The sequence below is a fragment of the Pseudophryne corroboree genome, chromosome 4 (assembly GCF_028390025.1).
Source record: "Pseudophryne corroboree isolate aPseCor3 chromosome 4, aPseCor3.hap2, whole genome shotgun sequence".
Classification (NCBI taxonomy): domain Eukaryota; kingdom Metazoa; phylum Chordata; class Amphibia; order Anura; family Myobatrachidae; genus Pseudophryne; species Pseudophryne corroboree.
Window position 1 is genome coordinate 398811711 of NC_086447.1, and position 21217 is coordinate 398832927.

At 48.6% G+C, this 21217-nt stretch overlaps 1 protein-coding gene across 2 annotated transcripts in view; it reads left to right on the plus strand.

Annotated features, from left to right (window-relative positions):
- PRIM2 (DNA primase subunit 2) overlaps positions 1-21217 on the plus strand; it is a 458416-nt gene that overhangs the window by 246459 nt on the left and 190740 nt on the right. For both annotated transcript variants that reach the window (XM_063916741.1, XM_063916740.1), the window contains one exon: positions 12294-12361. In XM_063916741.1, the coding sequence (XP_063772811.1) occupies positions 12294-12361 (68 nt within the window). The remainder of the gene's footprint in view (positions 1-12293; positions 12362-21217) is intronic.

The window sequence follows — 21217 nt, forward strand, 5'->3', positions numbered from 1 at the left end:
ACACATTAGACAGAGACACGATCCTGTTAACCATAGACCATATAAAAGACTCAGTCTTATATATGAGAGATGCACAGAGGGAAATCTGCCGACTGGCATCTAAAGTAAGTGCATTGTCCATTTCTGCTAGGAGAGGCTTATGGACTCGCCAGTGGACAGGAGATGCAGATTCTAAAAAGCACATGGAAGTGTTGCCATATAAGGGTGAGGAATTATTTGGGGATGGTCTCTCGGACCTAGTTTCCACAGCAACGTCTGGGAAGTCAGCATTTTTACCCCATGTCCCCTCACAGCCTAAGAAGGCGCCGTTTTATCAGGTTCAGTCCTTTCGGACCCAGAAAAACAGGCGTGGAAAAGGCGGGTCTTTTCTGTCCAGAGGCAGAGGTAGGGGAAAAAGGCTGCAACAAACAGCAGGTTCCCAGGAGCAAAAGTCCTCCCCCGCTTCTTCTTCCAAGTCCGCCGCATGACGGTGGGGCTCCACAGGCGGAGCCAGGTACGGTGGGGGGTCGCCTAAAACATTTCAGCGATCAGTGGGTTCGCTCACAGGTGGATCCCTGGATCCTGCAAATAGTATCTCAGGGGTACAAGCTGGAATTCGAGGCGTCCCCACCCCACCGGTTCCTAAAATCTGCCTTGCCAATTGCTCCCTCAGACAGGGAGGCGGTGCTAATGGCAATTCACAAGCTGTATTCTCAGCAGGTGATAATCAAGGTACCCCTACTTCAACAAGGCCGGGGTTATTATTCCACACTATTTGTGGTACCGAAACCGGACGGTTCGGTGAGACCCATTCTAAATTTGAAATCCTTGAACACATACATAAAGAAATTCAAGTTCAAGATGGAATCGCTCAGGGCGGTTATTGCAAGCCTGGACGAGGGGGATTACATGGTATCCCTGGACATCAAGGATGCTTACTTGCATGTCCCCATTTACCATCCTCACCAGGAGTACCTCAGATTTGTGGTACAGGATTGCCATTACCAATTCCAGACGCTGCCGTTTGGACTGTCCACTGCACCGAGGGTATTTACCAAGGTTATGGCGGAAATGATGATACTCCTTCGAAGAAAGGGAGTTTTAATTATCCCGTACTTGGACGATCTCCTAATAAAAGCGAGGTCCAAGGAACAGTTGTTGGTGGGAGTAGCACTATCCCAGGATGTGCTGCACCAGCACGGCTGGATTCTGAATATCCCAAAGTCACAGCTGGTTCCGACAACACGGCTACTGTTCCTGGGTATGATTCTGGATACAGTCCAGAAAAAAGTGTTTCTCCCGGAGGAGAAAGCCAGGGAGTTGTCATCTCTAGTCAGAGACCTCCTGAAACCAAAACAGGTATCAGTGCATCACTGCACGCGGGTCCTGGGAAAGATGGTGGCTTCTTACGAAGCAATTCCCTTCGGCAGGTTCCATGCCAGAATCTTTCAGTGGGACCTGTTGGACCAGTGGTCCGGATCGCATCTTCAGATGCATCGCTTGATAACCCTGTCTCCAAGAACCAGGGTGTCGCTACTGTGGTGGCTGCAGAGTGCCCATCTTCTAGAGGGCAGCAGGTTCGGCATACAGGACTGGGTCCTGGTGACCACGGATGCCAGCCTTCGAGGCTGGGGGGCAGTCACACAGGGAAGAAACTTCCAAGGACTATGGTCGAGTCAGGAGACTTACCTTCACATAAATATTCTGGAACTAAGGGCCATCTACAATGCCCTAAGTCAAGCAAAATCCCTGCTCCTACACCAGCCGGTGCTGATCCAGTCAGACAACATCACGGCAGTCGCCCATGTAAATCGACAGGGCGGCACAAGAAGCAGGATGGCGATGGCGGAAGCCACAAGAATTCTCCGATGGGCGGAGAATCATGTACTAGCACTGTCAGCAGTGTTCATTCCGGGAGTGGACAACTGGGAAGCAGACTTCCTCAGCAGACACGACCTCCACCCGGGAGAGTGGGGACTTCATCCAGAAGTCTTCCAAATGCTGGTAAACCGTTGGGAAAAACCACAGGTGGACATGATGGCGTCCCGCCTCAACAAAAAGTTAAAAAGATATTGCGCCAGGTCAAGGGACCCTCAGGCGATAGCTGTGGACGCTCTAGTGACACCGTGGGTGTACCAGTCGGTTTATGTGTTCCTTCCTCTGCCTCTCATACCAAAGGTATTGAGAATAATAAGAAAGCGAGGAGTAAACACCATTCTCGTGGTTCCGGATTGGCCAAGACGAGCGTGGTACCCGGAACTTCAAGAGATGCTCTCAGAGGACCCGTGGCCTCTACCGCTCAGACAGGACCTGCTACAACAGGGGCCCTGTCTGTTCCAAGACTTACCGCGGCTGCGTTTGACGGCATGGCGGTTGAACACCGGATCCTTAAGGAAAAGGGTATTCCGGAAGAAGTCATTCCTACGCTTATTAAGGCCAGGAAAGATGTTACGGCAAAGCATTATCACCGCATATGGCGGAAATATGTTGCATGGTGCGAGGCCAAAAAGGCCCCAACGGAGGAATTTCAACTAGGTCGATTTCTGCATTTCCTGCAAGCAGGAGTGAATATGGGCCTAAAACTAGGCTCCATTAAAGTACAAATCTCGGCTCTGTCGATTTTCTTTCAAAAAGAACTAGCTTCAGTACCTGAAGTTCAGACATTTGTGAAAGGAGTGCTGCATATTCAGCCCCCATTTGTGCCTCCTGTGGCACCTTGGGATCTCAACGTGATGTTGAGTTTCTTAAAATCACATTGGTTTGAGCCACTAAAAACCGTGGATCTGAAATATCTCACGTGGAAAGTGGTCATGTTATTGGCCCTGGCTTCAGCCAGGCGAGTGTCAGAATTGGCGGCTTTATCATGTAAAAGCCCTTATCTGATTTTCCATATGGATAGGGCAGAATTGAGGACTCGTCCCCAGTTTCTCCCTAAGGTGGTGTCAGCGTTTCACCTGAACCAGCCTATTGTGGTGCCTGCGGCTACTAAGGATTTGGAGGACTCCAAGTTGCTAGACGTTGACAGGGCCCTGAAAATATATGTTTCCAGGACGGCTGGAGTCAGAAAATCTGACTCACTGTTTATCCTGTATGCACCCAACAAGCTGGGTGCTCCTGCTTCTAAGCAGTCTATTGCTCGCTGGATTTGTAGTACAATTCAGCTTGCACATTCTGTGGCAGGCAGGCCACAGCCAAAATCTGTCAATGCCCATTCCACAAGGAAGGTGGGCTCATCTTGGGCGGCTGCCCGAGGGGTCTCGGCTTTACAACTTTGCCGAGCAGCTACTTGGTCAGGGGCAAACACATTTGCAAAATTCTACAAATTTGATACCCTGGCTGAGGAGGACCTGGAGTTCTCTCATTCGGTGCTACAGAGTCATCCGCACTCTCCCGCCCGTTTGGGAGCTTTGGTATAATCCCCATGGTCCTTACGGAGTTCCCAGCATCCACTAGGACGTTAGAGAAAATAAGAATTTACTCACCGGTAATTCTATTTCTCGTAGTCCGTAGTGGATGCTGGGCGCCCATCCCAAGTGCGGATTGTCTGCAATACTTGTAAATAGTTTTCTCTATCGTCCTAGTGGATGCTGGGGTTCCTGAAAGGACCATGGGGAATAGCGGCTCCGCAGGAGACAGGGCACAAAAAGTAAAGCTTTCCGATCAGGTGGTGTGCACTGGCTCCTCCCCCTATGACCCTCCTCCAAGCCTCAGTTAGATTTTTGTGCCCGGCCGAGAAGGGTGCAATCTAGGTGGCTCTCCTAAAGAGCTGCTTAGAAAAGTTTAGCTTAGGTTTTTTATTTTACAGTGAGTCCTGCTGGCAACAGGATCACTGCAACGAGGGACTTAGGGGAGAAGAAGTGAACTCACCTGCGTGCAGGATGGATTGGCTTCTTGGCTACTGGACACCAGCTCCAGAGGGACGATCACAGGTACAGCCTGGATGGTCACCGGAGCCTCGCCGCCGGCCCCCTTGCAGATGCTGAAACAAGAAGAGGTCCAGAATCGGCGGCAGAAGACTCCTCAGTCTTCTAAAGGTAGCGCACAGCACTGCAGCTGTGCGCCATTTTCCTCTCAGCACACTTCACACGGCAGTCACTGAGGGTGCAGGGCGCTGGGAGGGGAGCGCCCTGGGAGGCAAATGAAAACCTATTTGGCTAAAAAATACCTCACATATAGCCTCCGGGGGCTATATGGAGATATTTAACCCCTGCCAGAATCCACTAAAGAGCGGGAGACGAGCCCGCCGTAAAAGGGGCGGGGCCTATCTCCTCAGCACACAGCGCCATTTTCCTTACACAGCTCCGCTGGTCAGGACGGCTCCCAGGTCTCTCCCCTGCACTGCACTACAGAAACAGGGTAAAACAAGAGAGGGGGGGCAAAATAGTGGCAAAAATTATATTATAAAAGCAGCTATACAGGGAGCACTTATTATAAGGCTATCCCTGTCATATATATAGCGCTTTGGTGTGTGCTGGCAGACTCTCCCTCTGTCTCCCCAAAGGGCTAGTCGGGTCCTGTCTTCGTTAAGAGCATTCCCTGTGTGTCTGCTGTGTGTCGGTACGTGTGTGTCGACATGTATGAGGACGATATTGGTGTGGAGGCGGAGCAATTGCCAAATATGGGGATGTCACCTCCTAGGGGGTCGACACCAGAATGGATGCCTTTATTTATGGAATTACGGGATAGTGTCAACACGCTAAAGCAGTCGTTTGACGACATGAGACGGCCGGACAATCAATTAGTGCCTGTCCAGGCGCCTCAAACACCGTCAGGGGCTGTAAAACGCCCTTTGCCTCAGTCGGTCGACACAGACCCAGACACAGGCACTGATTCCAGTGGCGACGGTGACGAATCAACCGTATTTTCCAGTAGGGCCACACGTTATATGATTTTGGCAATGAAGGAGGCGTTACATTTAGCTGATACTACAGGTACCACTAAACAGGGTATTATGTGGGGTGTGAAAAAACTACCTATAGTTTTTCCTGAATCAGAAGAACTAAATGAGGTGTGTGATGAAGCGTGGGTTGCCCCCGATAAAAAGATGCTAATTTCAAAGAAGTTATTGGCTTTATACCCTTTCCCGCCAGAGGTTAGGGCGCGCTGGGAAACACCTCCTAGGGTGGACAAGGCGCTCACACGCTTATCTAAACAAGTGGCGTTACCCTCTCCTGAGACGGCCGCACTTAAAGATCCAGTAGATAGGAGGATGGAAAATATCCAAAAAAGTATATACACACATACAGGTGTTATACTACGACCAGCTATAGCGACAGCCTGGATGTGCAGTGCTGGAGTAGCTTGGTCAGAGTCCCTGATTGAAAATATTGATACCCTGGATAGGGACAATGTTTTACTGTCTTTAGAGCAAATAAAGGATGCATTTCTTTATATGCGTGATGCACAGAGGGATATCTGCACACTGGCATCACGGGTAAGTGCTATGTCCATTTCGGCCAGAAGAAGTTTATGGACGCGACAGTGGTCAGGCGATGCGGACTCAAAACGGCATATGGAAGTTTTGCCGTATAAAGGGGAGGAGTTATTTGGAGTCGGTCTATCAGATTTGGTGGCCACGGCTACAGCCGGGAAATCCACCTTTTTACCTCAAGTTACTCCCCAACAGAAAAAGACACCGACTTTTCAACCGCAGCCCTTTCGTTCCTTTAAAAACAAGAGAGCAAAGGGATATTCATATCTGCCACGAGGCAGAGGAAGGGGGAAGAGACAGCAACAGGCAGCTCCTTCCCAGGAACAGAAGCCCTCCCCCGCTTCTACAAAAGCCTCAGCATGACGCTGGGGCTTCTCAAGCGGACTCGGGGGCGGTGGGCGGTCGTCTCAAGAATTTCAGCGCGCAGTGGGCTCACTCGCAGGTAGATCCCTGGATCCTGCAGATAATATCTCAGGGATACAGGTTGGAACTAGAGACAGATCCACCTCGCCGTTTCCTGAAGTCTGCTTTACCAACGTCCCCCTCCGAAAGGGAGACGGTCTTGGAAGCCATTCACAAGCTGTACTCTCAGCAGGTGATAGTCAAGGTACCTCTTCTACAACAAGGAAAGGGGTATTATTCCACTCTATTTGTGGTACCGAAGCCGGATGGCTCGGTAAGACCTATTCTAAATCTGAAGTCATTGAACCTGTACATAAAGAAGTTCAAGTTCAAGACGGAGTCACTCAGAGCAGTGATAGCGAACCTGGAAGAAGGGGACTTTATGGTATCCTTGGACATCAAGGATGCGTACCTCCACGTTCCAATTTACCCCTCACACCAGGGGTACCTCAGGTTCGTCGTACAAAACTGTCACTATCAGTTTCAGACGCTGCCGTTCGGATTGTCCACGGCACCTCGGGTCTTTACAAAGGTAATGGCCGAGATGATGATTCTTCTTCGAAGAAAAGGCGTATTAATTATCCCATACTTGGACGATCTCCTGATAAGGGCAAGGTCCAGAGAACAGCTAGAGATGGGATTAGCACTGTCTCAAGAAGTGCTAAAACAGCACGGGTGGATTCTGAATATTCCAAAATCCCAGTTAATGCCAACAACTCGTCTGCTGTTCCTAGGGATGATTCTGGACACGGTTCAGAAAAAGGTTTTTCTCCCGGAGGAAAAAGCCAAGGAGTTATCCGAGCTTGTCAGGAACCTCCTAAAACCAGGAAAGGTGTCTGTACATCAATGCACAAGAGTCCTTGGAAAAATGGTGGCTTCTTACGAAGCAATTCCATTCGGCAGATTCCACGCAAGAATTTTCCAGAGGGATCTGTTGGACAAATGGTCAGGGTCGCATCTTCAGATGCACCAGCGGATAACCCTGTCTCCAAGGACAAGGGTATCTCTTCTGTGGTGGTTGCAGAGTGCTCATCTATTGGAGGGCCGCAGATTCGGCATACAGGATTGGATCCTGGTGACCACGGACGCCAGCCTGAGAGGCTGGGGAGCAGTCACACAAGGAAGAAACTTCCAGGGAGTGTGGACGAGCCTGGAAACGTCTCTTCACATAAACATTCTGGAACTAAGAGCAATCTACAATGCTCTAAGCCAGGCAGAACCTCTGCTTCAGGGAAAACCGGTGTTGATCCAGTCGGACAACATCACGGCAGTCGCCCATGTGAACAGACAGGGCGGCACAAGAAGCAGGAGTGCAATGGCAGAAGCTGCAAGGATTCTTCGCTGGGCAGAGAATCATGTGATAGCACTGTCAGCAGTGTTCATCCCGGGAGTGGACAACTGGGAAGCAGACTTCCTCAGCAGACACGACCTTCACCCGGGAGAGTGGGGACTTCATCCAGAAGTCTTCCACATGCTGGTAACCCGTTGGGAAAGACCAATGGTGGACATGATGGCGTCTCGCCTCAACAAAAAACTGGACAGGTATTGCGCCAGGTCAAGAGATCCGCAGGCAATAGCTGTGGACGCGCTGGTAACGCCTTGGGTGTACCAGTCGGTGTATGTGTTTCCTCCTCTGCCTCTCATACCAAAAGTATTGAGAATTATACGGCAAAGAGGCGTAAGAACGATACTAGTGGTTCCGGATTGGCCAAGAAGGACTTGGTACCCGGAACTTCAAGAGATGATCACGGAAGATCCGTGGCCTCTACCTCTAAGGAGGGACTTGCTTCAGCAGGGTCCCTGTCTGTTTCAAGACTTACCGCGGCTGCGTTTGACGGCATGGCGGTTGAACGCCGGATCCTAAAGGAAAAAGGCATGCCGGAAGAAGTCATTCCTACTTTGATTAAAGCAAGGAAGGAAGTAACCGTGCAACATTATCACCGCATTTGGCGAAAATATGTTGCGTGGTGCGAGGATCGGATTGCTCCGACGGAGGAATTTCATCTGGGTCGATTCCTACATTTCCTGCAATCAGGATTGTCTATGGGTCTCAAATTGGGATCTATTAAGGTTCAAATTTCGGCCCTGTCGATTTTCTTCCAGAAAGAATTGGCTTCAGTCCCTGAAGTCCAGACTTTCGTTAAGGGAGTGCTGCATATACAGCCTCCTGTGGTGCCTCCAGTGGCACCGTGGGATCTCAATGTGGTTTTGGACTTTCTAAAATCTCATTGGTTTGAACCACTAAAAAATGTGGATTTGAAATATCTCACATGGAAAGTGACCATGCTACTAGCCCTGGCTTCGGCCAGGAGAGTGTCAGAACTGGCAGCTTTATCTTACAAAAGCCCATATCTGATTTTCCATTCGGACAGGGCGGAACTGAGGACTCGTCCGCATTTTCTCCCTAAGGTGGTGTCAGCATTTCATCTGAACCAGCCTATTGTAGTGCCTGCGGCTACAAGTGACTTGGAGGACTCCAAGTTACTGGACGTTGTCAGAGCATTGAAAATATATATTGCAAGGACAGCTGGAGTCAGAAAATCTGGCTCGTTGTTTATATTGTATGCACCCAACAAGATGGGTGCTCCTGCGTCTAAGCAGACGATTGCTCGTTGGATCTGTAGCACAATCCAACTTGCACATTCTGTGGCAGGCCTGCCACAGCCTAAATCTGTAAAGGCCCACTCCACAAGGAAGGTGGGCTCATCTTGGGCGGCTGCCCGAGGGGTCTCGGCATTACAACTTTGCCGAGCAGCTACGTGGTCAGGGGAGAACACGTTTGTAAAATTTTACAAATTTGATACTCTGGCTAAGGAGGACCTGGAGTTCTCTCATTCGGTGCTGCAGAGTCATCCGCACTCTCCCGCCCGTTTGGGAGCTTTGGTATAATCCCCATGGTCCTTTCAGGAACCCCAGCATCCACTAGGACGATAGAGAAAATAAGAATTTACTTACCGATAATTCTATTTCTCGGAGTCCGTAGTGGATGCTGGGCGCCCATCCCAAGTGCGGATTATCTGCAATAATTGTACATAGTTATTGTTAACTAATTCGGGTTATTGTTGTAGGGAGCCATCTTTCAGAGGCTCCTCTGTTATCATACTGTTAACTGGGTTTAGATCACAAGTTGTACGGTGTGATTGGTGTGGCTGGTATGAGTCTTACCCGGGATTCAAAATTCCTCCCTTATTGTGTACGCTCGTCCGGGCACAGTACCTAACTGAGGCTTGGAGGAGGGTCATAGGGGGAGGAGCTAGTGCACACCACCTGATCGGAAAGCTTTACTTTTTGTGCCCTGTCTCCTGCGGAGCCGCTATTCCCCATGGTCCTTTCAGGAACCCCAGCATCCACTACGGACTCCGAGAAATAGAATTATCGGTAAGTAAATTCTTATTATTGTTAACTAAAGGGTTATTGTTGAGCCATCTGTTGAGAGGCTCAGTTGTTTTCATACTGTCAAACTGGATATAGTATCACGAGTTGTACGGTGTGATTGGTGTGGCTGGTAAGAGTCTTACCCGGGATTCTAAATCCTTCCTTATTATGTCTGCTCGTCCGGGCATGGTGTCCTAACTGAGGCTTGGAGGAGGGTCATGGTGGGAGGAGCCAGTGCACACCAGGTAGTCCTAAATCTTTCTAGAGTGCCCAGCCTCCTTCGGAGCCCGCTATTCCCCATGGTCCTTACGGAGTTCCCAGCATCCACTACGGACTACGAGAAATAGAATTACCGGTGAGTAAATTCTTATTTTTTTTTGTATTGACCATTTACATGTCGACCTTTTGACCAAGTTGAACTTTCCTACTGTCTACCTATTCTATGTCGACCTTTTGACCCTGTCGACCTAATGCATGTCTAACTTTAGTGGTAGATCTGTTGTCTGTAGATCTTTTTAGTGTAGATCTAATAATCCACACCTGTGTTTTAGCTGTGTCCACATGTGCTGCCATTGGCCCTCATTCCGAGTTGTTCGCTCGCAAGCTGCTTTTAGCAGCATTGCACACGCTAAGCCGCCGCCTACTGGGAGTGAATCTTAGCTTATCAAAATTGCGAACGAAAGATTTGCAATATTGCGAAAAGACTTCTCTGTGCAGTTTCTGAGTAGCTCGAGACTTACTCTTCCAGTGCGATCAGTTCAGTGCTTGTCGTTCCTGGTTTGACGTCACAAACACACCCAGCGTTCGGTCAGACACTCCTCCGTTTCTCCAGCCACTCCCGCGTTTTTCCCAGAAACGGTAGCGTTTTTTCACACACTCCCATAAAACGGCCAGTTTCCGCCCAGAAACACCCACTTCCTGTCAATCACATTACGATCACCAGAACGAAGAAAAAACCTCGTAATGCCGTGAGTAAAATACCAATCTTCATAGCAAATTTACTTGGCGCAGTGCAAACATTGCGCATGCGCAATTAGCGGAAAATCGATTCGATGCGAAGAAAATTACCGAGCGAACAACTCGGAATGACCACCATTGTGCCCTTTACCAGCCATAGACTCCGCTCTTCTGTAATAACCATTACAGGCCTATGCAAACAGGGAACAGAACAGTTCAGTGTTAATAAATCATTTTGTATGCACAGCAATATCCTGATCAATATTACTTGAGTAATATGATTATGAAAGACTGTATTGTACAACAATATTCAGATTTATTCCTGAAAATCCACAATTGGGTAGTTTCAGCAGTAGTAAATATCATAGCTTATTGTGTTATTTTATGTGTGATAATGATTTATACTTTATATAATTTGTATATGGTTAGTCTAAAGCCTCATATGTTTGGAGTACTGGATTTATTGTTTCCGATTGAGCAAATTCTTGTCTACTTGTCAAAAATGAATGTTTTTTTTATAATAGATACCAGCACAAACTTGGTAATTATCAGATATGTTTTACTTCTAGAGAAAATATCATACAGCTAATCTTCTGGTTCGTCTGGTTTAAATGTGGGCCTTTAAAAATAATATAAATAAGCTCAGACTAGACAATATGCAGATCAATTTTTCTTCATCCTTAAATATATAGATTAACTTTCCTAGGACTTATTTTAAGTTAAATGACACTATGAAGTGTATTCAATACCTGTGGGATCCTTTCCAACGGCAATCTGACTTTGTTTGAAGTCGAATTGACATTGTCGGAAACGGGACTAAAACCTGTCTGTTTTGGCCGCGCTTCCGACAGCCAAAGTGGATTCCGACAATCCATGTGGCTTCCGACAAGTCCGGGAATTTCCGACTTGTCTGAAAAAATCCGCCGGCATTGAATAGGTAGGAACCCCTTCCGACCTAAACCTATCGGAAGCTGCCTTCTTTCCGATAAGACGGCAGCTTCCGACAGTAATTGAATACACCCCTATAACTTTTTAAACTTTGGGTTACCTGATATTTAATGTCATAATTATTTAGTTGTTTGGAGAGTCTGCCTGTTTGTGTATGGAACTTATAACGTGGGGGTTGGCCTGACTGAGTATTGCGTTCACCTTGATGTCTCTTCTGTATTGCCATCCTGCAAGGGTAGTTTCAGCCTGTTTGAAATCTGTTGTGTTCATCTTCTAGTGTGGAAACAACTGACTGGCTCCCTTTCTTCTTTGCCCCTGCACTGTGAATTCTCCTGGTCAGCCCGCATCATTCTCTAACTTGCAGCCTGGACTGTAATTCCTGGCTTGGCTGGCTATTGCCACCTTTGGACTGTATTTGTATCTGCACTCTGTAGTCCTGTCTGTGTTTATGATACAGACTCCAATTGTTGGCAGGGGTGTAGTATGTCTAACCGGCGGTCAGGAGACCGCCGGTCAGCATACCGACGCCAGGATCCCGGCAGCATACCAATGCTGGGATCCCGGCGGGGAGGGGCGAGTGCAGCGAGCCCCTTGCGGGGTCGCTGCGCTCGTCACGCTGCGGGCTCGGTGGCGACCTGCGGTCGCCACAGGTTCTATTCCCACTCTATGGGTGTTATGGACACCCACGAGTGGAAATAGTCCCCGTTGGTCGGCATGCCGACCATCAGGATAGTGAGGGGGCGGGATGTCGGTGGAGGTGATGTGACCGTCGGTCTCCCGACCGCCGGTCACATGAATACTACCCGTTGGCAGTTCTTTACTTTTTCTTCTGGTGCAGTAGCTGAAGTTTGTCTGTATCACATTTCTAAATCAAAATCTTACTACTTTCAATTAGGTCCTGCCAATTCTGAAGAAATGTCATTTCCTCATTGTAAGATACTTTTCACATGTTCACAGTAACATTTAATTTTATGAGAGCTATTTAATGTAAGTCATCACCAAAAATTCTGTAACTGTGGGAAGGTCTTCCAAGCTGAAATACAGCTAGTACTGGTACAGTTTCTGTGGGATAAGCTTGCATATAATACACCTAATCAAATACTTATCAAACCAAAACCATATTAAATATAGGTTTGTTTTGTTTTCATTTTTTTTATTTATTTACAGGTGATTTTTTTTTTCTTTCTTTATTTCCTTTCAGTTATCAACCCGTTCTCTGCCAGAAATACAGTCAGATGAAAGACTGCAACCTTTACTTAATCACCTCAGGTATGTTTCTTATGTAAAAAATTGTGACAGTTTGTTGTTAACCCATTCACTACTGAAGGTTTTCTCATCCTTATGCTGAAGCCTTATTGTGATACTTGTGCTTGTCACATTCCAACATCAATACACTGTTTTATTTTCTAAGCTGTTTTTCTGCAGCAGGGTACACTGTGTTCCACAGCGAATACATCGGGTTGTAGAGATGGTTCTTGATCCAGAGGCACCAACAGGCTAAAGCTTTAGACTGTCCCAGGTGCATTGCGGGGCCTCATCTATATAACCCCGCCTCCAGGCACTGTGCGCTTCGTTTTACAGTTGGTGCCTGCATAATCAGGTCACTTAACAGGGGGGCTGCGCATGCAGCCCTGAAAAAGCTTATTAGAAGACTTCAAGGGCTGCAGCACTTCATATGTCAGTGTGACATACTGTGCTGTGGCTCCATCATCTCCCCAGCAGCGTCGCATACTCCCACCGGCTCTGTTCCCGGGTACTTGCGGCGGAGACGCTCCGATTCCTAGGAACACCACGGCAGACGATCTCCTGGATCACGTAGCTGCTTCTCAGGGAGGAGGTAAGAGGGTCCTCCAGGCGGGACCCGCCATTAAATCGCGTTCTGGGCGCGGTTTTAGGAGACGGACCGCGACGCTGGCGTGGACACTGTGGCCGTACAGAGACCCCACTATATACACCAGGGCAGTGGAGCACAGGTCGGATAATACATTATCCATTGTTAATAAGGCTCCATAGTACCAGGTGGTGAGGACCAGTATAGGGGATGAGGCGCTTGACCTGTAGCCCCGCCCCCAGCTCCGGGCGCCATATAATGCTGGTGTTCCCACCCTGGAGCTGCCTTACACTCTCTCTCACTCTCTGACTGAGACGCTGGGCGCCATCTTCTAACAGTAGCTGCGACTGGTCTCCGGGACTGCAGGGCAAGGTCTCCTCTGTAAATCCGCCTGATTTATCAGCGCTGTGATTCTACAGACACTTAAGTATTCTACATGTCATTCTGAGACAGCGTTATTTAAGAACAAGTGTACCTCTTCCAGAATATATTGTACGAGTATTCTGATTTATACATCCGGTCTCGGACCGTGCATTGTTTATATATATATATATATATATATATATATATATATATATATATTGTCAAAGTCGAAAAATATTGCAGTACACACATCATGTACAAACTACACACAGATGGCCTCCGTGCGCGTACTTGCTCTGCTGTGCGTGCGCATATTCGCAATTTGCGTATGGTCGCTCCCGCGGTCCTGCGCATTAGCGCGTGGTATGAGTATTTACGGTAGAGTTTGTGAACGCATGGAAGGCTATCAAAATACATTACATATTTAATCCAAATAGTGCACAATGTACACATAGGGGTATATGCAATTGCGGTCGAATTCGCGGCAATTTTCGCCGTTTTTTAATTCGACTCAATTCGACAGGTGAATCCCGGAAGGTGGCTTCCGGAATTCACCATATTCAATGAAAAACGGATTCGCCAGAGACGCGGGCGAAAATCGGCCGATTTGGCGGATTTTGCCGCGATTTTAAAAAACGGTAAAAAAACGTGAAAAACCCGAAAAAAAAATGGCGTGGGGTCCCCCCTCCAAAGCATAACCAGCCTCGGGCTCATCGAGCTGGTCCTGGTTCTAAAAATGCAGGGGAAAAATTGGCCAGGGATCCCCCGTATTTCTCTATCGTCCTAAGTGGATGCTGGGGTTCCTGAAAGGACCATGGGGAATAGCGGCTCCGCAGGAGACAGGGCACAAAAAAGTAAAGCTTTACTAGGTCAGGTGGTGTGCACTGGCTCCTCCCCCCATGACCCTCCTCCAGACTCCAGTTAGATTTTGTGCCCGAACGAGAAGGGTGCAATCTAGGTGGCTCTCCTAAAGAGCTGCTTAGAGAAAGTTTAGTTTAGGTTTTTTTTCTTTACAGTGAGTCCTGCTGGCAACAGGATCACTGCAACGTGGGACTTAGGGGGAAAGTAGTAAACTCACCTGCATGCAGAGTGGATTTGCTGCTTGGCTACTGGACACCATTAGCTCCAGAGGGATCGAACACAGGCCCAGCCGTGGAGTCCGGTCCCGGAGCCGCGCCGCCGACCCCCTTGCAGATGCTGAAGCGTGAAGAGGTCCGGAAACCGGCGGCTGAAGACTCCTCAGTCTTCATAAGGTAGCGCACAGCACTGCAGCTGTGCGCCATTTTCCTCTCAGCACACTTCACTGGGCAGTCACTGAGGGTGCAGAGCGCTGGGGGGGGGCGCTCTGAGAGGCAAATATAAACCTTATACAAGGCTAAAAATACCTCACATATAGCCCATAGGGGCTATATGGAGATATTTAACCCCTGCCTGACTGGAAAAATAGCGGGAGAAGAACCCGCCGAAAAAGGGGCGGGGCCTATCTCCTCAGCACACGGCGCCATTTTCTGTCACAGCTCCGCTGGTCAGAACGGCTCCCAGGTCTCTCCCCTGCACTGCACTACAGAAACAGGGTAAAACAGAGAGGGGGGGCACATTAATGGCTATATATATATATATTAAAGCAGCTATAAGGGAGCACTTAATATAAGGATATCCCTTGTATATATAGCGCTTTGTGGTGTGTGCTGGCAGACTCTCCCTCTGTCTCCCCAAAAGGGCTAGTGGGTCCTGTCTTCATTAGAGCATTCCCTGTGAGTTTGCGGTGTGTGTCGGTACGTGGTGTCGACATGTATGAGGACGATATTGGTGTGGAGGCGGAGCAATTGCCAAATATGCAGATGTCACCCCCCAGGGGGTCGACACCAGAATGGATGCCTTTATTTGTGGAATTACGTGATGGTTTATCTTCCCTTAAACAGTCAGTTGAGGACATGAGGCGGCCGGACAATCAATTAATGCCTGTCCAGGCGCCTCAAACACCGTCAGGGGCTGTAAAACGCCCTTTGCCTCAGTCGGTCGACACAGACCCAGACACGGGCACTGATTCCAGTGACGACGGTAGAAATTCAAACGTATTTTCCAGTAGGGCCACACGTTATATGATTTTGGCAATGAAGGAGACGTTACATTTAGCTGATACTACAGATACCGTAAAACAGGGTATTATGTATGGTGTGAAAAAACTACAAACAGTTTTTCCTGAATCAGAAGAATTAAATGACGTGTGTGATGAAGCGTGGGTTGCTCCTGATAAAAAGTTGATAATTTCAAAAAAGTTATTGGCATTATACCCTTTCCCGCCAGAGGTTAGGGCGCGCTGGGAAACACCCCCTAAGGTGGACAAGGCGCTCACACGCTTATCCAAACAAGTGGCGTTACCCTCTCCTGAGACGGCCGCACTTAAGGATCCATCAGATAGAAAGATGGAAGTTATTCAAAAGAATATATACACACATGCAGGTGTTATACTACGACCAGCTATAGCAACTGCCTGGATGTGCAGTGCTGGAGTAGTTTGGTCAGAATCCCTGATTGAAAATATTGATACCCTAGATAGGGACAATGTTTTACTGTCGTTAGAACAAATAAAGGATGCATTTATCTATATGCGTGATGCACAGAGGGATATTTGCACACTGGCATCTCGGGTGAGTGCTATGTCCATTTCAGCCAGAAGAGCCTTATGGACACGACAGTGGACAGGCGATGCGGATTCAAAACGTCACATGGAGGTTTTGCCGTATAAAGGGGAGGAGTTATTTGGAGTTGGTCTATCAGACTTGGTGGCCACGGCTACTGCCGGGAAATCCACTTTTTTACCTCAAGTCACTCCCCAACAGAGAAAGGCACCGACCTTTCAACCGCAGCCTTTTCGCTCCTACAAAAATAAGAGAGCAAAGGGCTTGTCGTACCTGCCACGAGGCAGAGGAAGAGGGAAGAGACACCAACAGGCAGCTCCTTCCCAGGAACAGAAGCCCTCCCCGGCTCCTGCAAAAACCTCAGCATGACGCTGGGGCCTCTCAAGCGGACTCGGGGACAGTGGGGGGCCGTCTCAAAAATTACAGCGCGCAGTGGGCTCACTCGCAGGTAGACCCCTGGATCCTGCAGATAATATCTCAGGGGTACAGGTTGGAATTAGAGACGGATCCTCCTCATCGTTTCCTGAAGTCTGCCTTACCAACCGTCTCTTCCGAAAGGGAGAGGGTGTTGGAAGCCATTCACAAGCTGTACGCTCAGCAGGTGATAGTCAAAGTACCCCTATTACAACAAGGAAAGGGGTATTTCTCTATCGTCCTAAGTGGATGCTGGGGTTCCTGAAAGGACCATGGGGAATAGCGGCTCCGCAGGAGACAGGGCACAAAAAAGTAAAGCTTTACTAGGTCAGGTGGTGTGCACTGGCTCCTCCCCCTATGACCCTCCTCCAGACTCCTGTTAGATTTTGTGCCCGAACGAGAAGGGTGCAATCTAGGTGGCTCTCCTAAAGAGCTGCTTAGAGAAAGTTTAGTTTAGGTTTTTTTCTTTACAGTGAGTCCTGCTGGCAACAGGATCACTGCAACGTGGGACTTAGGGGGAAAGTAGTAAACTCACCTGCATGCAGAGTGGATTTGCTGCTTGGCTACTGGACACCATTAGCTCCAGAGGGATCGAACACAGGCCCAGCCGTGGAGTCCGGTCCCGGAGCCGCGCCGCCGACCCCCTTGCAGATGCTGAAGCGTGAAGAGGTCCGGAAACCGGCGGCTGAAGACTCCTCAGTCTTCATAAGGTAGCGCACAGCACTGCAGCTGTGCGCCATTTTCCTCTCAGCACACTTCACTGGGCAGTCACTGAGGGTGCAGAGCGCTGGGGGGGGGCGCTCTGAGAGGCAAATATAAACCTTATACAAGGCTAAAAATACCTCACATATAGCCCATAGGGGCTATATGGAGATATTTAACCCCTGCCTGACTGGAAAAATAGCGGGAGAAGAACCCGCCGAAAAAGGGGCGGGGCCTATCTCCTCAGCACACGGCGCCATTTTCTGTCACAGCTCCGCTGGTCAGAACGGCTCCCAGGTCTCTCCCCTGCACTGCACTACAGAAACAGGGTAAAACAGAGAGGGGGGGCACATTAATGGCTATATATATATATATTAAAGCAGCTATAAGGGAGCACTTAATATAAGGATATCCCTTGTATATATAGCGCTTTGTGGTGTGTGCTGGCAGACTCTCCCTCTGTCTCCCCAAAAGGGCTAGTGGGTCCTGTCTTCATTAGAGCATTCCCTGTGAGTTTGCGGTGTGTGTCGGTACGTGGTGTCGACATGTATGAGGACGATATTGGTGTGGAGGCGGAGCAATTGCCAAATATGCAGATGTCACCCCCCAGGGGGTCGACACCAGAATGGATGCCTTTATTTGTGGAATTACGTGATGGTTTATCTTCCCTTAAACAGTCAGTTGAGGACATGAGGCGGCCGGACAATCAATTAATGCCTGTCCAGGCGCCTCAAACACCGTCAGGGGCTGTAAAACGCCCTTTGCCTCAGTCGGTCGACACAGACCCAGACACGGGCACTGATTCCAGTGACGACGGTAGAAATTCAAACGTATTTTCCAGTAGGGCCACACGTTATATGATTTTGGCAATGAAGGAGACGTTACATTTAGCTGATACTACAGATACCGTAAAACAGGGTATTATGTATGGTGTGAAAAAACTACAAACAGTTTTTCCTGAATCAGAAGAATTAAATGACGTGTGTGATGAAGCGTGGGTTGCTCCTGATAAAAAGTTGATAATTTCAAAAAAGTTATTGGCATTATACCCTTTCCCGCCAGAGGTTAGGGCGCGCTGGGAAACACCCCCTAAGGTGGACAAGGCGCTCACACGCTTATCCAAACAAGTGGCGTTACCCTCTCCTGAGACGGCCGCACTTAAGGATCCATCAGATAGAAAGATGGAAGTTATTCAAAAGAATATATACACACATGCAGGTGTTATACTACGACCAGCTATAGCAACTGCCTGGATGTGCAGTGCTGGAGTAGTTTGGTCAGAATCCCTGATTGAAAATATTGATACCCTAGATAGGGACAATGTTTTACTGTCGTTAGAACAAATAAAGGATGCATTTATCTATATGCGTGATGCACAGAGGGATATTTGCACACTGGCATCTCGGGTGAGTGCTATGTCCATTTCAGCCAGAAGAGCCTTATGGACACGACAGTGGACAGGCGATGCGGATTCAAAACGTCACATGGAGGTTTTGCCGTATAAAGGGGAGGAGTTATTTGGAGTTGGTCTATCAGACTTGGTGGCCACGGCTACTGCCGGGAAATCCACTTTTTTACCTCAAGTCACTCCCCAACAGAGAAAGGCACCGACCTTTCAACCGCAGCCTTTTCGCTCCTACAAAAATAAGAGAGCAAAGGGCTTGTCGTACCTGCCACGAGGCAGAGGAAGAGGGAAGAGACACCAACAGGCAGCTCCTTCCCAGGAACAGAAGCCCTCCCCGGCTCCTGCAAAAACCTCAGCATGACGCTGGGGCCTCTCAAGCGGACTCGGGGACAGTGGGGGGCCGTCTCAAAAATTACAGCGCGCAGTGGGCTCACTCGCAGGTAGACCCCTGGATCCTGCAGATAATATCTCAGGGGTACAGGTTGGAATTAGAGACGGATCCTCCTCATCGTTTCCTGAAGTCTGCCTTACCAACCGTCTCTTCCGAAAGGGAGAGGGTGTTGGAAGCCATTCACAAGCTGTACGCTCAGCAGGTGATAGTCAAAGTACCCCTATTACAACAAGGAAAGGGGTATTATTCCACTCTATTTGTGGTACCGAAGCCGGATGGCTCGGTAAGGCCTATTCTAAATCTGAAGTCCTTGAACCTCTACATAAAAAAGTTCAAGTTCAAGATGGAGTCACTCAGAGCAGTGATAGCGAACCTGGAAGAAGGGGACTTTATGGTATCCTTGGACATCAAGGATGCGTATCTACACGTTCCGATTTACCCCGCACACCAGGGGTACCTCAGGTTCATTGTTCAAAACTGTCACTATCAGTTTCAGACGCTGCCGTTCGGATTGTCCACGGCGCCTCGGGTCTTTACCAAGGTAATGGCCGAGATGATGATTCTTCTTCGAAGAAAAGGCGTATTAGTTATCCCATACTTGGACGATCTCCTAATAAGGGCAAGGTCCAGAGAACAGCTGGAGACAGCTTTAGCACTATCTCAAGAGGTGCTAAGACAACACGGGTGGATTCTGAATATTCCAAAATCCCATTTAATCCCGACAACTCGTCTGCTGTTCCTAGGAATGATTCTGGACACGGTTCAGAAAAAGGTTTTCCTTCCAGAGGAAAAAGCCAAGGAGTTATCCGATCTGGTCAGGAACCTCCTAAAACCAGGAAAAGTGTCAGTACATCAATGCACAAGAGTCCTGGGAAAAATGGTGGCTTCTTACGAAGCAATTCCATTCGGCAGATTCCATGCAAGAATATTCCAAAGGGATCTGTTGGACAAATGGTCAGGGTCGCATCTGCAGATGCACCTGCGAATAACCCTGTCACCAAAGACAAGGGTGTCACTTCTGTGGTGGTTGCAGAAGGCTCACCTATTAGAAGGCCGCAGATTCGGCATTCAGGATTGGATCCTGGTGACCACGGACGCCAGCCTGAGAGGCTGGGGAGCAGTCACACAAGGAAGAAACTTCCAGGGAGTATGGACGAGTCTGGAAAAGTCTCTTCACATAAACATTCTGGAACTAAGAGCAATCTACAATGCTCTAAGCCAGGCGGAACTTCTCCTGCAAGGAAAGCCGGTGTTGATTCAGTCGGACAACATCACGGCGGTCGCCCATGTAAACAGGCAGGGCGGCACAAGAAGCAGGAGTGCAATGGCAGAAGCTGCCAAGATTCTTCGCTGGGCGGAGAATCACGTGATAGCACTGTCAGCAGTGTTCATCCCGGGCGTGGACAACTGGGAAGCAGACTTCCTCAGCAGACACGATCTTCATCCGGGAGAGTGGGGTCTACATCCAGAAGTCTTCAACATGTTAATAGACCGTTGGGAAAGACCAATTGTAGACATGATGGCGTCTCGCCTCAACAAGAAACTGGACAAATATTGCGCCAGGTCAAGAGATCCACAGGCAATAGCTGTGGACGCACTGGTAACTCCTTGGGTGTACCAGTCAGTGTATGTGTTTCCTCCTCTGCCGCTCATACCAAAGGTATTGAAGATCATACGGCAAAGAAGAGTAAGAACAATACTAGTGGTTCCGGATTGGCCGAGAAGGACTTGGTATCCGGAACTTCAAGAGATGCTCACGGACGAACCGTGGCCTCTACCTCTGAGAAGGGACCTGCTACAGCAGGGTCCCTGTCTTTTTCAAGACTTACCGCGGCTGCGTTTGACGGCATGGCGGTTGAACGCCAGATCCTAAAAGGGAAAGGCATTCCAGAAGAAGTCATTCCTACCTTGATTAAGGCACGGAAGGAAGTCACCGTGAAACATTATCACCGCATTTGGCGAAAATATGTAGCGTGGTGCGAGGATCGGAGGGTTCCGACGGAGGAATTCCAACTGGGTCGTTTCCTACATTTCCTGCAATCAGGATTATCTATGGGTCTCAAATTGGGATCCATTAAGGTTCAAATTTCGGCCCTGTCAATATTCTTCCAAAAAGAATTGGCCTCTGTCCCTGAGGTCCAGACTTTTGTCAAGGGAGTACTGCATATACAGCCTCCTGTGGTGCCTCCGGTGGCACCGTGGGATCTAAATGTAGTTTTAGATTTCCTCAAATCCCATTGGTTTGAACCATTGAAAAAGGTGGATTTGAAATATCTCACATTGAAAGTGACTATGTTACTAGCCCTGGCCTCTGCCAGGAGAGTATCTGAATTGGCGGCTTTATCTTATAAAAGTCCTTATCTAATCTTCCATTCGG